Consider the following 18,637-nt stretch of genomic DNA (forward strand, 5'->3'; position numbering starts at 1 on the left):
CAGCCAACTGGATTTAATTTCCCGGTGAAGACAAAAAAAAAACCTGGCAACTTACTTAGGCATGATTAACTGAATGTTAATAGATCTGCTCTAATAAGGCTGAGCTCAAGGCTTTAAACACCCCTTTAGTCCCCGAGGTTTGGCTCTCTCAGTTCTCACACACCACAAAAAAACACTTTTAAGAGATGTTTCTTTGAATTCACTTCCTGGTGTTAATTGGGGTTGGTGGTTGGTTTTTGTTTTGTTTTTGGTTTGGTTTTTTTTTTTCTGTTCCCTACAAATCCAAAAGGAACCAAACCAGGAAGAAAGCACCAGGGTTAATTATAATATCAGGAGCAAAATCTCCAGTGCTATTTGGGGGTTTTTAGCCCCCTATCCACTCAATAAAACAAACACGGAAGGGAACTCTGGAACTACATCCCTGTGGGTTAAGGTATTTTGGGAAGGTTTAGGATGAGATGTTTGAATCCTTTGTGCAGAGTTTGCCCAATTTGTGTGGTTTCTTGCTGCATCCAGCTCCTTGAAATGGAGGTAAAACGCCTGGGGGGTTTTATAACCTCTCCTGCTACTGCTCATTCCTCCTGTTCCCACTCTGGCAGGAAACCTGACTCCCAGAAAACTGCTCCAACTCAAACAGATTTCCGCTCTGGGAACCAGGAATAGGCTCTGGATACTCCCCAGCAACCTTAAAATGGATACTCCCATTACATTATTTCGAGATAAAAAGATTTGCAGAGAGTGCTGATCTCCATCAGAGCCCCTTCAGGAGAACAAATCTTAAATAAATTGAATATCCAGGGGTTTTTTTTTCTGCTCCCCCCTTTACTCAACATCCCTAAAAGCAGCACAGCAATCAGCTCCTGGAGTCTGCCCTGAGGCAGGGAAAGAAACACTGCCCTGTCTCCTCCTCCCTCGGGCCAGCCCATATTTCTGGATCCCTCAGGATGTGCAGGAACCAAAATGGGATTGTTTTCCCCAGTGTTCTTCCCACTGCCTTTTAGTAAATAGAAACACCCACGGAAAGCAAGAAATACGAAATAAAAATAAAAATGTAAGAAAAACCCCACAGGATTTTTAAGGTGAAGTAAAAACTAAAAGCACTGAAGACACAACTTTCTCCAGCTGGCACAGCAGGAAGCAAACTCCAGGATCCATAAGCTGATCCCCGGGCTTTATCTCCACAGCCAGCAAATCCCGATAACACCAAGGAAAACATATTCCCGAATCAGCGCCCTCCCTGCCCCAGGAGAAAGCTCTGCTGAGGTCTCTTCAGATTGAAAAACAAGATTGGCAAGCAAAGCCCAGCTAATCCTGGCTGCCAGCACATCCCAAGGGAGCGGGGGCTCGCTGGGAGATAAGATCCAAATGGGGATTTTGGTGGCTCAAAGGCACCAATCCGGATTGGGAAGCGGAACGAGGGAAAACTCTGCAGCCCTGACGTCACAGAGAGACATTTCCACGAGGCAGGAATAATTTGGGGCTTAGAAATGAGCAATTCCACACAGGGAACGTGAAGGAACCCAACCAGGGGATCACCAACGGAGGGATAACCTTCCCATTCCTTCATTCCAAAGACGGGGGGACATCACCACTGTGGCATCTTCCCAAGCTTCATCCATCTACCTCGGGAAGTACAGGCATAGCCACCCCTCTCTGCCATGCTCCCAGTGGGAAACTGAGGCATTGCTTAGGCAGTTTGGGAATTAGGGGGGAATTGTGGGCACGGAAAGAAGCGGATGCCACGACGGGATCACGGGAACGTTGTTCATCCCCGGCAAAAAACAACTCACAGCATAAGAGGCTGGAGAATTGGGAGATCTCCCCTGAATGAAGAAGTTCAGCACAATCCTGACCCAGATGATGAATTCATTCCCCACCCCAAAAAAAAAAATCTCCATGGAAGACAGTGGAATTTGGGATGAAATGGTTAAAGTCGGCCAGAAACAGTCTAAAGAGATGTGAGGGGAAAAAGCCTTCCAAGGCCTCAGGAAAATCCACGGAGCACAGGGAATGGGAGAGCATCCACACAGGCAGGGAAGAGCATGGGGAAAGCAGGAGAAAGTCAAGGACATGCAGAGGAAAACCTGTGGTGGCAGTGAGAGAAAAGCTCCGCACACACATGTCCTTAGCGCTGGCAGGGAAAAATGACCTTGGAATACGGAGCAAAAATGGGCTCCTGCTGCTTTCTCCAGCCCCTGCAAACATGCCTTGAGCATCAGCAGGGATTGCCTCCCAGGAATACCTGGCTGCCATGGATTTCCTCTTCCCACAGGTCAGAAGGAACTGTGCCTGCCGGGAGCAGCGACGGCGTCAGCTGGAACTGAGCAGGTGAGGAAAGATTTCAGGGATCCTGGAAAAGAGCTCGGAAGGAACAGTCTAAGGAAAGGCTTGGCAATCTTCACGTGGTGTCATTGCCAGGCTTTTTTCTTCCCACTGGATTGAGGGTGCCAAGAGAAACCTAGAGGAGCTGCCTGTCAAACAGGCAGGGATCTGCCTCCAAGCAGCTTTTCCAGGCTCGGGGAGAGTCAGGAATTGCTGCCTCAAAATGCCAGCACTGCTCGCTCCACTCTCCATCCACAACCTCCTCGTGCATCCACAGGTCATTATCCCTGAGCTACAACACGAATCCAGCACTAAAAGCAAGAGAAGGCCCCCCCAAAAAAGGTCATGGAACCGAACAAGGCTGATGGGAGCATCCATGGATTTGAGTGACGGAAGGATCTTGCAGGGAAGGGAGAGGTCGGGGAACTGCAGAGCCAGCACCTTTCCCACTAATAAGACACCTTCCCAGATGAAACTGCTGATGCATCCAGGAAAGGGATGAGCTAAACACAGGAGAAGGACACTCAGAAGGGGAAATGAGGGTCAAAGTCAGGCAAGAGTGTCCATACAGAAAATGAGGGTTCTGTTCAATACGTGGAGTCGGGATAATGAGCAGGGACAAATGGAAGCCCAACCAGCAGCAGGAAAAAAGGGAGCACGTGACTGGATTGGAAAATCAGTTCAGACAGGAAAGGGAAGCCATGGCTGCAGCCTATCCCTAAAAAAAAAAAAAAAATAAAGAGGGGAAAAAACCACAGAGGAGACAGAAGGGAAAATCCTCACACCACAAGGAATGACGGGAGATTGATCAGCTTCCCAAAATCCCAGGTGACAATTTCTCCCACCAGGTCACTGATTTGGGCCCCATCCCAAGCAAGGAAGCTGCAGAAATCCCTGGCCTCTGGTGAGCCCTGACAGCAGAGCAAAAGAGCAGGCATTTAAATCCACCTCAGTAATTGAATCACGATTGTGAAATGGCTGATTTAAATAATTGATTCCTGGGTGACGTTTGTGCTCCCGAGCTCTCATCTCAACGAGACACCAACGTAATCCCAGAGTCACTCGGGCTGGAAGAGACCTCTGAGACCCCGAGTCCAACGGGGATGGAAACAGGCATCACTTCAGATGCTGATTTTCCACAAGTACAGAGGGAAAAATGAAGGAATTTGCATAGAGATGATCCACCTGTACTTGCTCCCAAAGTTTCAGAGTGCTTTTGGGATCAAAAAGGAAACAGCTACGGAGCTTGGAAGAGCTTCTGAAGCCAATCAGAGATTTAACTCCCCTCACAATCAGTGGGAAGACACTGGGAAAATTATTTAACGATTTCCATGAAAGCAATTACAGGATCAAGCAAAAAAAAATGGGTGAGTGGAGATCAAACTGTGTCAAACCAAAACAGGCTGGTGGCACTCAACAAAGAGCAGGATCACCAGCAAATCCCAGGATGGGCTGGGTGGGAAGAGACCTTAAGGATCATCCAGTTCCACCCCCTGTGGAAGTGACACATTCCACTATCCCAGGTTGCTCCAACCTGGCCTTGGACACTTCCAGGGATGGGGCAGCCACAGCTTCTCTGGGCAAACTGATGTCACCCTTCCAGGAGATCCCAAAGCAGGGTGAGGAAGGGAAGTGCTGAAATGTCACAGGCAAACTTTTGTTGAGCCTGATTTAAAAAAAAATCCCCCATGAAATGTCAGCAAAACCCACAGAACAGAGATTTGGGCTTGGCCGACTCACAGGTGACGGAAAGAACCACCCACGGAAAATCACCGGCACCACAGGGGAGCTGTGCCAGAGCCCAGAGCCATTCCAGAGGTGGGGAAAGCACTGAAAACCCAGGGAACACAATCTGAAAGCCAGAAAAACCCGAGGTACTGCCAGGCAAGAAGCTGCCCAAGGCTTCCAGCACCACGCCATGAGTTCGAGCTGCCCACAATAAACACCATTCCATTACGGAATCAGGAGTTCCCTCCTCAGGGAATCAAAGCTCAGACAAGAAAAGGCTTTTTGGAAGCAGTGGTTGGAAATTAATTCAAATTACACCTTGGACACTTCCAGGTTGGGGGCAGGCACCCTGTGCCAATTTGTACCACCCACTTGGTAAATAAATAAAGAATATTATTTGTGGAATAAAATGCTCACATGGGGACTCCCACCTGCCCTGGGCAGCCCGGGGGGGTTGACTCACCAACCACGTAAATCATTGTGCTAAACAGCCACCTAAATCCCCCTGTCCTTTAAAATAAAGTGAGTTGTCACTGCCTGCAAATCCAAGTGCAAAAAAAAAACCTGACTGGATAAAAAAAAAAAAGAGGGAACTCAGAACTTGCCCCCAGGAGGCCTTTCCTGCATCCAGCTGATGGTATGGAAATCAGGGAGTTGGGATCTGATGGCAGAGAAAGCCCAAAGCCTGGGCTTTAATTTGGGGCAGATAAAGAACCTGATGCCATAAAAAACAAAAAAGCACATTTTTTTTATTAAGTTCCACAGCAAATTAGAAGGAAAAACCCTGTTCTGGTCTATTTTAACTTGAGCTGCAGTCTGCAATCTTTATCCATTTTATCCAAGAATTAGACATGCCTAGCAGGCACGATGGCATCTATTATTATTCTTTCTTTTTTTTTTTTTTTTGCCAGTTTAGTACTTTTCCTCTCATAAAATACTCTAAGCTTGTCTCCAGTAATCCTCCCAAATCTCTAACCCTCGCTGAGACAAGGGAGGCAAAAATGCTCAGCCTCCAAATACACTCCAGCATTAATCTCCCTATTGAGAAAGCCACGACAAAGCCCCTTTTCCTGCTCTCACTTCTCATTTCCCCACCTTCCAGGTTTGCACGTGACTGTTTCAGTCAAGGGGAGGAAGGAAAGACAGGGAAAAGGATGGGAATGTGTTTTTTTCCAAGTTTTTACAAATCCCACCAGGGTGATTTCCTAAAGGTTTCGCAGGGGAGCATCAACAGGCCCAAAGTTTCCCCTCCATGAAAGGCACCTGAAATTCCTGTGCAGTGCTCGGGGTTTCCAGCACATCCACAGGAAACAAAACTGGGGGAGCTTTGGGAAAATCATCCAAGTCCCACTCACACCCTAAAAAAAGTCCAACTCGGCTCCATCACCCTGAAGAGCAGCACATTCCCTACACTGGGAATGGAAAACAAAGAGCTTCCACCAATTCCAGGAAATCTGCAAATGCTGGATAAACCTTAAAAGCCACATCGTCCTTAATTCCTCCAAAAATCAGGTTTGGACAAATTTTACTGGGAAGGAACTCCTGGCTGGGAGGGTGGGCAGGCCCTGGCACAGGTTGAATCCTGTTGAATCCCAGAGAAGCTGTGGCTGCCCCATCCCTGGAAGTGTCCCAAGGCCAGGTTGGAGCAACCTGGGATAGTGGAAGGATGGCAGGGGGTGGGACTTTTAAGAGCCAGTAGTTTTTAATTCAGGGATTTAACAGGGGGAAAAAAAACCAAAACAAAACAACCCAGACAGGTGGATTTTGAAACAAAACCCTTCCCCTGGGCCCTGAGCGACAGGAGAATCCAAGAACATCCCACGGGACCGATCCACTGGCACTTGGAATCAGCAAAAAATGCTGTGGAAGTAGTTCAGAAAAATATTATCAAGTAAGGCAAGAAGACCTTTCCCATTCAGTCATCTGGGAATTTCTCTGGACTGAACAGGAGAACTTGTGGATTTTAAGGAGCAAAACCGAGCCCGGCTGGATGTGAAAGATCCCGGTACGGGCACGTCAGGGAGTTCATCCAGGAGCAAAACACAGGAATGCTGCAGCACACGGAGAGACTTCATGGATTGCAGAGGAAACAGAAAGTACAGGGAGCTCTTGTGCTGCGGAAAGGGAAACCAGGGGCCTCTGCAGATACAATCAGGCCCCAAAGGCAGGGCTGGAGACAAACCAGGATCCCGATCCGCACCGAAGGAAAGAGGGAGCAGGGAAAGGAAGATATAAAAGTGGTGTTTCCCTTTTGGCCTGGGAGCTGGGAATGTGCTCAGAGCTCAGGGGTGGAAACCTTTTTCTCCTCCAGCAAGGCCTGAAATGCCTGTGGCAAAACCCACCCGGATTTCAGCGAGGTGGAATTATGTTTATGGCAGGTGGGGCTTGGTGACATTCCAGCAGGGAATGTCCCACTTCCCCACAAAGGAGAACCAATCCCACAGTGGTTGCCTTCGAGAACGTCCCAAAACCTGGATTAAACCTTCCCAAAAGCTGGATCAAACCTTCCCAAAAGCTGGATCAAACACCCCCCTTCCCGTGCCCACAGTGGCTGCGTTTGCACCTCCGTGTCCAAGCCGAGGTTCCCGAGCTCTTCCAGCAGATTGGATAATTCAATTTAGGCTCCATTTAATTATGGGTTTAATTATGCTTTCAGGGGAGGTACTGAAGGCCTTTCCCAGAGCTGCTGCTCCAAGGTGGGTTTATTTGCCTGAGGAATGTTTGCAGCAGCACCGAGAGCAGCATCCCCTTTTTTCCCTGGTTTTCCCTGTTATCCCTGTCGTGAGCCATGGATCTGGAGGGGACCAGGAAAACCCAGCTGCAGAGCAGGGTTTTTAAAAACCCCTGGATAGTTCACCTGCTGCAATGCAGACTTCACATGGAATGTGACAGATGAGCAGGGAGGATCTCCACATGTTCTCCTGAAATATCCACATCCCAGAGTTATTCCACATCGGTGCTGATAGATACAATAAGTATGGCTTAAGTTTCTCATTCCAAGGAATATTTCCCATTACTGAACAAATCCCAAACACCTTCGTGGCACGCAGTCATTCTGCTTCCAACCCCCTTTGTTCCAGAGGGGAACGGATGTGATTCCACCTCTCCAAAAAAAAAGTGAGTCTTTGCTACCAAGCAGGAATTTTAATCAGCTGAAGGATACACCAAACCCCCCCCAGACCTGAGCAGTAACATCTGTAACACTTGGCCCACATTCCCTAAAATAAAAGGCCACGTGATTTGGGAAAAGACTCCTTCTGAAAAGCCACCACCATTTCCTTGGGCAAATAAAAAGTTGGGATGCAGAACCAGGTGAGTCGGTATTTGCAACTTCCAGAATAAAAGTTAACCAGATTTAACAGATATTTCCTGCAATGCACATTGTTGAGTGTCCTTTAACAACTACACACATCTCACAGGGGTAAATCTGCAGAGCATTTTTAGGTTGGGTTTTTTTTTTTTTTATGTACTCCATAAAGGTCAAGAAAATCCAGGAAACAGTTAAAATTGAAAAGCAGAAAGAACTGGGAAAAAAAAAAAGAAAATAAGCATTTGGCCTCTTAGTACTAATTTCCTTTTTCTTTACATTGCTCAACATCCCTCCTCAATTTGAGCCCTAATCAACAACCACTTCACAGCTCACATTTTATGAAATAATGCAGTTGATGCAATCAAGTCCAGCAAAATGTTTCCCTAAAGATGTTTCCATCATTCCCATTCCTTAAAAAAAAACCACAAAACACACACAAAAAAAATAAAATAAAAAAAAAAAAAGGAAAAGCTCTTCCTCCTGTCGCTATTTTACAGCGAGAATAAACACACCACCGCATCTTAAATCATATTTTGATTAAAACATAAATAGAATCACTTGGGGTTTCTTTCTGGTCGGTACAACACGTCTTTGTCCAGGAGAGGGGGGAAGGAAAATTAAAAAAAAAACACCTCAACCTGCTCATTTTTCCACAGTTGCCAACATTCAGCACTAAATAAATGAAATTCAGCCTATGCAAACACAAACCATAACCTGAAAGCTCATCAGCATGTGCAGGGGAGGAGGATGGAGGGGTGGGGAAAGGCCGCCAAACCTTCCCAGTCTGGCCCCAAACCTCTTTTTGCTAATGAAAATGTATTCCATTTCCATACTTCTCTGCTCTCCATAAAGCCCTGAAACCCAAGCACCTTTTTTGGCATCGTTCCCCCACGACACCCGCGGACTTCGCTGCCCTGGAAAAGCCACGACGAGCCGGCGAGCAGGGGATTCGAGCCGTAAATACCCACAAACCCACCCAGCTCACCCTAAAAAAAAATTTAAAAAAAAAAAAACACGGCAATAACCCACATTTCCCTGAAAAACGAGAGGTGTTTTATAGGGAAATAACGCCGCCTTACATCGCCCGACCTGCTTCTCCCCTGCTCTCATTCCTACGGATGCTGCGCCGACATCCCCCCCTCCCTCCCTCCCCATCCCCATCCCCATCCCTGCTCCCTCTCCCCGAACCTTTTAACCCTTTTTTCAAACCGGTCCGACCATCTTAAACCCCATTTCGACCATTTCAAAAAAAACCCCATTTTGAACGCTCACGACCCGCTGTGACACCACAACACCACCACCCCACCCCCCAAAAAAAAAGGGCAGCGATTTGGGGTGGGGAGGGGAAGGCACCACGACTCCCATCCCGCGGAGTTGCAGGCGGGCTCGCCGATATTCCTGGATATTATTCCCTGATATCCCTCCCGACGTCCCCACGTGCCCCTCGGGATATTTTGGAGCGGGGGGAGCACCCACAGCCCGGGCATCCCACCCACCGGCACGGGAGGGGGGCTCCCCACGCCCAAAAATGGGGGGGGTCCAGCCCACTGAGCTCCCGTGGGGCAAATCCTGACATGCCAAGGATGGGGGAACAGCTCCGGCGGGCGGGGGGCAATAGGGTTTATGGGGGAGACAATAGGATTTGGGGGACAATAGGATTTGGGGGACAATAGGGTTTATAGGGGGGCAATAGGATTTGGGGGCAACGGAGTTTGTGGGCGCGGGGACACACAACAGGCTCTGGGAGGGACAACAGGCTGGAGGGGGGAAATGGGGTCTGGGAGAGGGGCAATAGGCTGGAGGAAGGGGGCAAAAGCCCTGGGAGGGGGCAATAGGCGGGGGGGACACACGGACAATGGATCGCAGGGGGAAGAATAGCCCTGGGAGGGGGCAATAGGCTGGGGAAGGGGGACACACAAACACAACAGCCCCTGGGGGAAAAGGGGGCAACAGCTTTTGGGGGAGGGCAACAGGCTCGGGGGTGGGGGGACACACAAAACAAGCTCGGGGGTGGGACACCCTGCGAGGTGGGGGGTAACAGGCTCGGCGATGGGGGCAATAACCCCGGGGGACACACACACGAGCCTCGGGGGGAGCCACAATCCCGGCGCCGCGTCTGGCTCCCCCTTCCCCCGCACCCGCGGGGGGGGATGCTCCCCATCCCCGTCCCCATCCCCATCCCCATCCCCATCCCCATCCCCATCCCCGCCGGGGGTCGCGGGGGACGCCGCGCCCGACACCCCGCCCCGTCCCCGCCGCTGTCACCCAGGGGTGTCCCCCCCGCCGCTTCCCCCGCGTCTCTCACCTGCGGCTGCTCGGGCGGCGGCGGCGGCCCCTGTGCCGGTACAGCAGCTCTCCCTCCTCCTCCTCCTCCTCCTCCTCTTCCCGCTGCTCCCGCAGCCGCCAGCCGGGAATGGGAAAGGGGGGGAGCGTGTGGGGAGGATGGGGGGGCAGTACCACCAGCGGGACCGTTACAGCCGCGGCCCCGCGAGGACTGCAACTCCCGGCATGCCCCGCGCGCCGCCGCCGCGGCCCGCCGGCGGCCGCCCCGCGCGAGGCACGACGGGTAGCGTAGTCCGCGGGGCCGGCGATGGGAAAGAGCCACGGCGGCAGGGCCCGGGCGGGCGCGGGGCGTGCCGGGAGTTGTAGTGCGGCGGGCGCGCCGCAAGGCACGGCGGGAGCTGTAGTTCGGCAAGGCACGGCGGGAGCTGTAGTCCGCGGGGTCTGCGCGGAGCGAGAAGGCCGCGGGGTCGGGCGGTGCCGAAGGGGGATCCCGCTGGGATCCCGGAGCGGGTCGCGGCTCCGGGAGACTCTCCACGGGTCGTCCGGCCAGGAAGGGCCGCGGGACGGCAGCGGGAGGGGAGTGGGGAGCGGCGGGCCCTGGCCTTGCATGCACACCGACTCCCCCCCCACCCCGCCGTGGGGGTCTGTCCCCTCCTTGTGACCCCAAAAGCCACCCCCTTACCCCTCAAAACAGCTCCTCAAAACAGCCCCTCAGCCTCCAAAACAGCCCCTCAAATCCTAAACCACCCCCTGACCCCAAACCACCCCTTGACCCCAAACCAACCCCATCACCCCAAACCAGCCCCATCACCCCAAACCTGCCCCTTGCCCCACACCAGGCTGTCACCCCAAAAGCAGCCCCTGCCCCTCTTTAGAGCAGGAAAAAGGAGTATTTTGGGAAAGAGATGAAGAATTCCCATGGGTCTCCACCCAGGAGTGTCACAGGCAGGGCTCTGTAAATGCCCCTCCTTAACCCCTCACAACTCGCTGCTGTTTGAAGTATTTTGCCCTTTTTTTTTTTTTTTTGGTGCAGATTCCCACTGGAAATGTTGTTTCCCGAGCAGTGGACGTGGAACAGCTCCTTGGGGAATCAGGGAATTGGGATGGGGGGTGACAAGGTCCCTCCATCAGGAATGTGGGACTGAGAGGAACAGGAATGTTGGACGTTCGGCTCTGAACTCCCAGAACTTCTGTCCCCAGGAGTCAGGGAGAATCCACAGGGAGATCCCGATTCCTTGGGATGTGGGAAAAGTTTCAAAATTCCTTTGTTTCCTGCCTGAAATCCTGGAGATCCCAACCAGGCACGAGCCCAGCTGGAGGACAGACAAACTGGAGGTTCCAAAGTCAGACTTTTTTATTAAACAGCACCCAATTGCTTTGGAAAATTGGGGAGAATCCTGGATTTGGCTCTCCTGAGCGACGGGTCGAGTGTGTTCCCACATGGAATCCTCTCCTTTCTTCCATCACTGGCTGGAAAGATCCTCCTGGCTCCTTGGATCACCTTTTCCATCCTGAGGATCCCAAATTTATCCTATTTAATGTAAAAAAAAAAACCCACAGTTTACAAAAAAAAAAATTAATAAGCCAAGCCCCCCAAATCCCACACCAAGAGGAAAAACCGATGGAAAAGCTTGGAGATAAATTTATGCCAAACTGGGCAGCCCAATCCCAGAGGATAATCCGGGGTAAATCCAAATTTCAGCCCAGATCCCTTCCTCAGGGGACTTTTTTGCAGGACAGAGGATCCAGCACCTGATTTCCAAATAATTTCCCTGATTTTGGGAATATTCAGCAGCCCCAGGATGTTTTGCAGCTGGATAACCAGGTGTGGAGGGGCACACCGGGCTGTGGGTGTGCCCTGGCTGATGGGGGGATCCCAGTGTAATTCCTTTGGGATCATCCAGCCCTGCTGGATTAATTTAATTCCTTCTGCAGAGTTGGTGCTGGAGGAAGAGGAAAGGGCTTTCCATGGAAAAAACCCTGCTGGAATAGAATTTTTTATATATTATTTGATATTATTGGGGGGGTTTATATATATTGGGGGCTGCCATGAATTTGTGTTTGAAGCCAAGGAACAGCAGCTGGACACTGGGAATTCTGCTCCATGAGTTATCCCAGGCCTGGCTGTTCCCAGCACGAGTGGAGCTGTAGGAAAGGTGCTGTTTCCTTCCCTGGGCAGATTTTGGGGGACACTCTGGACTTCCACCCCAGGCTTTTCCTGACAGAAGCACACCCTTATCCACACAGAGATCCTGCAGGCTCCCACAAATGCCCGTGTGATTCCCTGGGAATGCCTCTGCTGTCCAGAGCAGGGGGGAGGGTTCCAACAATGTGTCTGTCATCCCAGGAGCTTTTCCAGCCCTTTGGGCAGATGGGACTTGACCCCACCGGTCTCCAGGGCCAGGGATGGTTTTAATTCCAGCAGAATGCCTTGATTTTGACCCCGAGGATTGTTCCCTCCGCTTGGAAATTTAACCCAGACGAGCGCTTGGCTGCTTAAAACGTTGGGTTGTTCCCAATTTGTGCTTCCCGGCGGGAGACGCCTCCTCAGAAGGCGAAGGGAAGGGAAATCCCGCATCCCCCGAGCACCTCCTCTCCCCATTCCCATTCTGCGTGGGGCAGGAGCCCCCTCCCGAGGGCACCCGCATCCCTGGATGCGCTCCGTCTCCCGAGGGAAAGACGGGATCGCAGGGGATGGGGAGGCGCCGGATCCACCACGCGCTTCCCCGGGCGGCACCACCCCTGGTTTTTCCGGGATAAACCGCTGGGAAGCGGCGCTTTTCCCTGCTTCGGGGGAGTTTTTTGGGATGCCGGCCCTGGACTACAGCTCCCGGCGATCCGCGCGGGCGGGAAGGGCCGGGAGGAGGGAGCGGAGCGGAGAGCGGCGCATCCCGCAGCGGGCATCCAACGCCTCCGCCCGGTGAGGGATGCGCGGGGAGCTCCGCGGGAACGGGGAAACCGGGAATGGGGAGACCGGGGATTGGGAGATGGGGAAGGAGGAGATCGGGAATGGGGCATAGAGGGGTGGAGGTACCGCGGGTGGGGATACTGGGGGTGGGAGAGCAGGGGCTGGGGGATAGCGGGGATGGGAAGCAGCGGGGCAGTGGGAGTGCCCGGGGGTGCCAGTACTGCGGGAAAAGGTGCCAGGGGAATGTGGGATGTGGGCTCCAAGGGGCTGCGAGCAGAGCGGGATGAGGGCGGGATAGGGATGAGAGGGATGGGGAGAGCTCCGGGAGGGTGCCAAAGGGATGGAGGTGTATCCATGGGCTGGGAGCTCCCAGGGATGTGAGCAGGGAGGGGTGATGGTGCCAGGCTTCAAACTTCCAGGGCATGTGGATACTCAGGGATTCAGGCGTTGGGTAACCCAGAGTTACTGGGGGGCAGTGGGAAAGGGGGGCTGTGCCTTCCTGTGCCCCCAGACCCGGGGGGGATCCATCCAGGCGGTCCTGGAGGCCATCCCGGGGGTGCTGAGCTCCCAGCACTGGGATTCCCAGCGGAGTCGTGGATGGGAGGGGAGGGCATGGCCAGGGAACAGCTCCTGCCTGTCCCTGGGATGTTGGCTCTGCTCGGGGACCTGGGGAGCGATGACTTCATGGCCTTATTATGGACTAATTCCCACCGGGGCAGGGAAAACAAACAAGTGCAGGTGTCGTTGCCCGTGGAAAGTTACCAGGGCCGTGGGGAGCCACACTGCCTGCTTGCATCCACGGCCCGGATTTCTCCACTTACCTCCACGGGCTGATAATCCCTAAATCCCAATGGGATTAGAGGCAGAGAGCAAGGTGGCTGGAGTTCCTCCTCCTGCCTTCGCGACGTTTCCCGCACGACGAAATCCCGCGGCCGCCTAACCCCGATTAACCCGCGCGCCGAGCTCATCCCCCCCAAAAAAACCCAGGAGCAACAGGAGTGTGTCCCCATCCCGCTTCCCTGCCGGAGGCTGCAGGGAGGTGAGAGCCGTGGGAAGAGGCAGGAGCTGCTGTTTTAACCCCGTTATTTTTCCCGTGCCAGCGGATCCGGGACGCCCTGGGGCAGCCATGGCGCTGGTCAAGAGCGGTTGGCTTTGGCGGCAGAGTAAGTGCGACCCTTCAGCTTTCCAGCTTGGGAGCCCTCCCCCAAAAAAAAAACCTGGAGAGGTTCTGGGATGCTGGGGAAGAGGCGGGGAGTGGGGGGACACGAGGAGCCCCGACCTGGGCGGTTAATCCACGGCAGGGAGATTGTGGGATTTACGTAAGCGGGCAGAGGGGCCGCGGCCGCGGGAACGGACACACGGCCGCGTGTCCGGGCCTGGAGCCCTTCCCGGGCTGCTCCAAGATGCCCTGATGGCTTTTTTTGGCAGCCCCTTGGAATTCCAAGCCACCTGGTGACGGTGGTCCGGGTGCCCGTGCCAGGCACAGGTGTCCAGCGGCTGCGGGTCTGGGGGATGGCACGGGGGCGAGCCGGTTGTATCCCAGCGGGATCACTGGGGTCCTTCACCCCCTCCCGTGCCCCCAGGCTCCATCCTGCGCCGCTGGAAGAGGAACTGGTTTGTGCTGTACCTGGATGGCAGCCTGGTTTACTACCACGATGAGACGCAGCGGGACATGGACGGCCGGATCCACGTCAAGTTCAGCTGCCGGGACGTCCGGATCGGCCGGGAGTGCAAGGGTGAGCCAAGCCCCACATTCCCAACCCCATCCCAGGGCTCCCGGGTGGCTGCGACCCTTCTAAATCCTGCTCTGCCCGTGCACATCCAGGGCACCCCAAAACGAGCCCAGCCTGCCTCATTCACTCCTTTCCCAAGCCATCCCCCAGGAGATGCTCATTGCATCTTCTCTCCCATTGCTTTTCCACGAGGAAGGAGGGAAGGAAGGAGGAACTCTCTCCTGCTGGTTTGTGCTTGTTGCAAACACGATCCCACGTTCCTGACTCATCCGTCTCCGTCTCGCACAAACAGGGAGAACAAAGCCCGGCTTGGCTGGGCCCCACAGCCCACGGGTACTGCACAAAGAGCCCTTCTGGGGCTGGAGCTGCCGTGGGAGCACAATCCCAAAGCTTTGTGTGGCTCACCCCAAGGCTGGAAAACAGGGCAAGGCACAGGAGCCTCCTGGATTTAAGATTTTGGTCTTGCTGGAGCTCGTGGTGCCAATCCGGCGATGAGCGTCTCCCCTCCCTACAGAATTGGGGTGCGCTCTGGCAGCTTCGAGGCAGATGCAGCTCATTTGTGGCACATTTGTGGCACATTTGTGGCAGTTTCCTGCCCTTCCACGCCCTTTCTGCCCTGTGGGCGGAGGTGTCTGCCCACCAGCTCATTCCTCGTGTTCCTTTTAACCCTTGGGATCCCGACAGAACCCAGATTGATCCCCCAGTGCAGTTATTTAACGCTGCATCCATCAGCCCTTGTGCCAGGGGGATTTGGAGCCCGGGGGTGGACAGGGAGGGAGGGAGGGTCCTGGCTCTTGGCTGAGGCTGATCCCTCCCCTTGCATTCCCAGACGTGCAGCCTCCCGAGGGGAGGAGCCGGGAGTGCCTCCTGACCGTGGTGCTCCGGGACGGCTCCAAGACCACGCTGTGCGCCGAGAGCCAGGACGACGCCGTGTAAGCTGCGACCCCCTCGGTGCCCTCCTCATCCCGGTTATCCCAGCCTGGGAAGAGCCCTGTCCCACTCCCGCCACATCCCACCCCACCCCACAGCCCCCGCTCGCTCGAACCCACTCACGGGGAGGGTGAAAGGCGCAGGAGGAGGTTTGGGTTTCCCGCTGGATGATCCCGAGGCAGAAGCAGCTGTTTCTGAGCAGTCCATCCCCCGTGGGGTGGGTTCTCCTCATGGATCAGAAATCCCCTCTCGGCCTGACCGAGGATCCCTGGAAAAGGGTTTCCATTGGTATCTGGGGATAAACAGTGTGAACGTGAAGTCCCCTCTGGCTTTAGGCAAACCCCCACTTTTTAGCAGTGCTCCCCTTCTCTTGATTCCTAAAAAAAAAAAAAAAAAGGGAAATTAAGTTAAAAATTTATTTTTATAAAACTGTTGTTTTTGGTTTTTTTTAATAAGAGCTTTTTTTTAATTAGAAAAAATTAAAAGTGGGAAACCTTCAGCTGAGCTGGGATGGAGGGAGAGTTCAGCCATGGCCAAGCTGAGCTTGATCAACTGAGCTTGGCCCCAGTTGGATGGAAATTCTCCCACTACCTGCTTTTCCCACTAAATTTGGATGCCATATTCCTGGTTTTAGCTGAGCCCATTCCCAGGAACCGCCCTGTGGTGTTTGGTACCTCCTGGCACCTCCCCGTCCCCACTGTTATCCCAGCGCTCCTCAGCAGGGAATTAGGGATTAGTGCCACATCCAGGTCCCTGGGGGAGGAACGGGGACAATTCCCACCCCCCCAGCTCCCCCCAAATCCAAGTCCCTCTGTTTTGTTGCAGTGCTTGGAAGATGGCTGTGCTGGAGGCCAAATCCACCCCGGTGAGGCTTTGGTTACCCCAACTCCCCAGGGCTGACCCCTCGTGCACAGGGAGGGAAGTCCCTGGAGCCACAGGGGACAAGGGGGGAAGTGTTGGATGTCACCACTGGTGGGAGGGGACAGAGCTGAGGGGACCCCTTGCTGTGGGGGAGGGTGATGGGGCAGAGTTGAGGTGACAGGGGACATAGGGCTATGGGGACACAGTTAAGGGGAACGGGGGCAGAGCTGAGATGGTGGGACAGAGCTGAGGTGACAGGGACACTGTTAAGAGGAATGGGGGCAGAGTTGAGGTGACAGGTTCAGAGTTAAAGGGAACGGGACACCATTAAGGGGAATGGGGCAGAGTTGGGGTGGTGGGACAGAGCTAACATGACAGGGACACAGTTAAGGTGACAGGGACACTGTTACAGTGACAGAAACACCGTTAAGGTGACAGGAACACCGTTAAGGTGCCAGGGACACCGTTAAGGTGCCAGGAACACCATTAAGGTGCCAGGGACACTGCTAAGGTGCCAGGGCAGGCTCAGAGTGCCGGGCAGCAGACCGTGGGTGGCTGAGCAGGGGCAGACGATGCCGATCCTGAGCCCAGGCTGCCCCAGCCCTTCAGCCCCATCCCGATCCCCCCAGGGGACCCCGAGCAGCTCAGGCCCCGTCCCCCGTGGGGAGCCCCCCTGCTGACCCCCTGCTGCCCCAGGTGCACGTGTACGACCCCTACGACGACGACTACTACCAGACGGTGCCGCTGGACTCGCACCAGACCGCCTACATCAGCTCGGGCCACTACGGCCCCCAGTACGGAGGTGGGTGGCCCTGCTGGTGGCACTGGGGGGGGTGCCAGGAGGGTGGCTACCCCCCCGGCTCACCCCCCACCCCCTGTTTTGCCGTGCAGGTCCCGGGGTGACGCACGTGATCGTGCGGGAGGATCCGTACCGCGTGTCCGGGGACCAGATGGCGCTGGGGCTGCTGGCGGGGGCGGCCACCGGCGCCGCCCTGGGCTCCTTCATGTGGATGCCCTGCTGGTTTTAGGAGCAACCCCCACCCCACCCCACCCCAAACTGGGTCACAGCCTCCCCCTCCCCTCAGCCCAGTTTAACTCACCCCTGGCTTGGAACCTGCCCTGAGCACCCCCCACAAAATGCTGGGGGGCAGAGACCCCACGCCCGCCCTCCCGCCAGCCCCAGCTTCTGCATTAAATAACACCCCCAGTGCTTCAGAGCCCCCCTGAAACCCACCCCAGAACTCCACAGCATCCCATTCCCAGCGGGAAAGGGCCTGGGAGCTGCTGGCAGGAGAGGGGGGTGCAGCTCCTCCCCCCAAATCTCCACAGGGAGCTGGCTGCACAAATACCTGGATTTGGGAGCAAGCAGTGGGGAGTTAATTTGGGGGAAGTGGCTGGATTGTTTTTGGCTGGGTGAACTCCATGAAGAGGCTTTCTAGGGCTTTTTTTTTGGGAGAGGCTCCAGCACTGGAGCACACAAGGGGCAGCCAAGGGGATGCTCAAGAGAGGGGGGAAAGATTAAGGAGGATGAAAACCTTTGCAGGATTTCCACCCCTTTCCAGCCCTACCCTGGTCCCCTGGGCCCAGCCAAGCTGGAGAAATGGTGCAAAACCCCAGGAACTGGAGTTAAACCCCTGGGAACTGAGGTGGGAAGAGCCCAGGGAATATCCCAGCCAAGTGGGAGGGACACGCAGCACCCTGATTTTTGGGAGGGGGAGAAGGGCAGCTCTCCCTGGGGGACCAGGGATCCTTTCTGGCAGCCAAGCCGGGAACTTCACAGCAGGGATTTGGGATGGAGGGGACACACGTGGTCAGGCCTGGGGACAAGCAGCAGCTCCTGGGTTTTTTTTGGGCAGCACAGGGAATGGCAAAGGAAGGGGGTGAGGAGCAGCTGCTGAGCATCACCCTCACAGCCAAGGTTTTATCCCGGAGGCAGCACTGACATTAAACAAACGTAGGAATTACAAACAGACCCCACAGCTGGATAAAGAAGCACCAGTGACACCAGCACCCAGCTCTGCCAGCAAAGCCCTGGATCAGCTCATCCCTGCACCCGGGGGGTTTGGGATACCCCCCCACACACACATCCTCATCCTCTCCTGCCTTCCCTGCCTCCCTCCTGCTGCATCCGCTCCCGGGAAGGGAATAAAAACACGACCCCCCTCTGCGGTCTAATAAAGGCAGCGAAAAACCAGCCCTGGCCCGTGGTCAGTGAGGAGGAGGAGGAGGGGGGTGGGGGCTGCTCAGCCTGGGCCATTCCAGAGGGTGGGAAGGGTTGGGTCCCCCTGGAGAGCTGCGCAGCAGCAGCTCCCCTGTCTCCTGTGCCACTCTGCCTCCCTGCCTTTCCAGCTGGGAGCTCCGAGGGCAGTGGGAAGGCTCCAAAACACCTCAGCTCCTCACAGGATTGGGGCTGGAGCATCCCCAGGGATCCCACACCAGCCCCTGAACACGCCATAAAGACCCCAAAGAGGCACAGAAGGGACAAAGCTGTCCCAAAAATCCTGCTGCTGTGCAGGGGAACCACCATCCTGCACTGGCAGAGCAGCTCCTTTGCATCCCGGA

The 18,637-nt window shown here is 54.6% G+C and overlaps 2 protein-coding genes across 3 annotated transcripts in view; one reads left to right on the plus strand and one right to left on the minus strand.

Annotated features, from left to right (window-relative positions):
• FAM168A (family with sequence similarity 168 member A) overlaps positions 1-9,802 on the minus strand; it is a 66,618-nt gene extending 56,816 nt beyond the window's left edge. The window contains exon 1 of one of the 2 annotated variants that reach the window (XM_050333502.1): positions 9,666-9,802. The gene's annotated coding sequence lies outside the window, so the exon portion shown is untranslated. The remainder of the gene's footprint in view (positions 1-9,665) is intronic. The other variant, XM_050333503.1, reaches the window with a different exon arrangement.
• A 2,671-nt stretch (positions 9,803-12,473) lies between these two features.
• PLEKHB1 (pleckstrin homology domain containing B1) lies at positions 12,474-18,269 on the plus strand. Its single transcript, XM_050333511.1, has 7 exons — positions 12,474-12,563; positions 13,652-13,714; positions 14,135-14,287; positions 15,114-15,216; positions 16,040-16,079; positions 16,772-16,877; positions 16,967-18,269. Exons 2-7 carry the CDS (start codon positions 13,678-13,680, stop codon positions 17,101-17,103), a joined length of 576 nt encoding a protein of 191 aa, XP_050189468.1. The 5' UTR covers positions 12,474-12,563; positions 13,652-13,677; the 3' UTR covers positions 17,104-18,269.
• The last annotated feature ends 368 nt before the right edge of the window (positions 18,270-18,637 follow it).

This window comes from Myiozetetes cayanensis, unplaced genomic scaffold (genome assembly GCF_022539395.1).
Source record: "Myiozetetes cayanensis isolate MyiCay16 unplaced genomic scaffold, myiCay2020 scf5-8, whole genome shotgun sequence".
NCBI classification, from domain to species: Eukaryota; Metazoa; Chordata; class Aves; order Passeriformes; family Tyrannidae; genus Myiozetetes; species Myiozetetes cayanensis.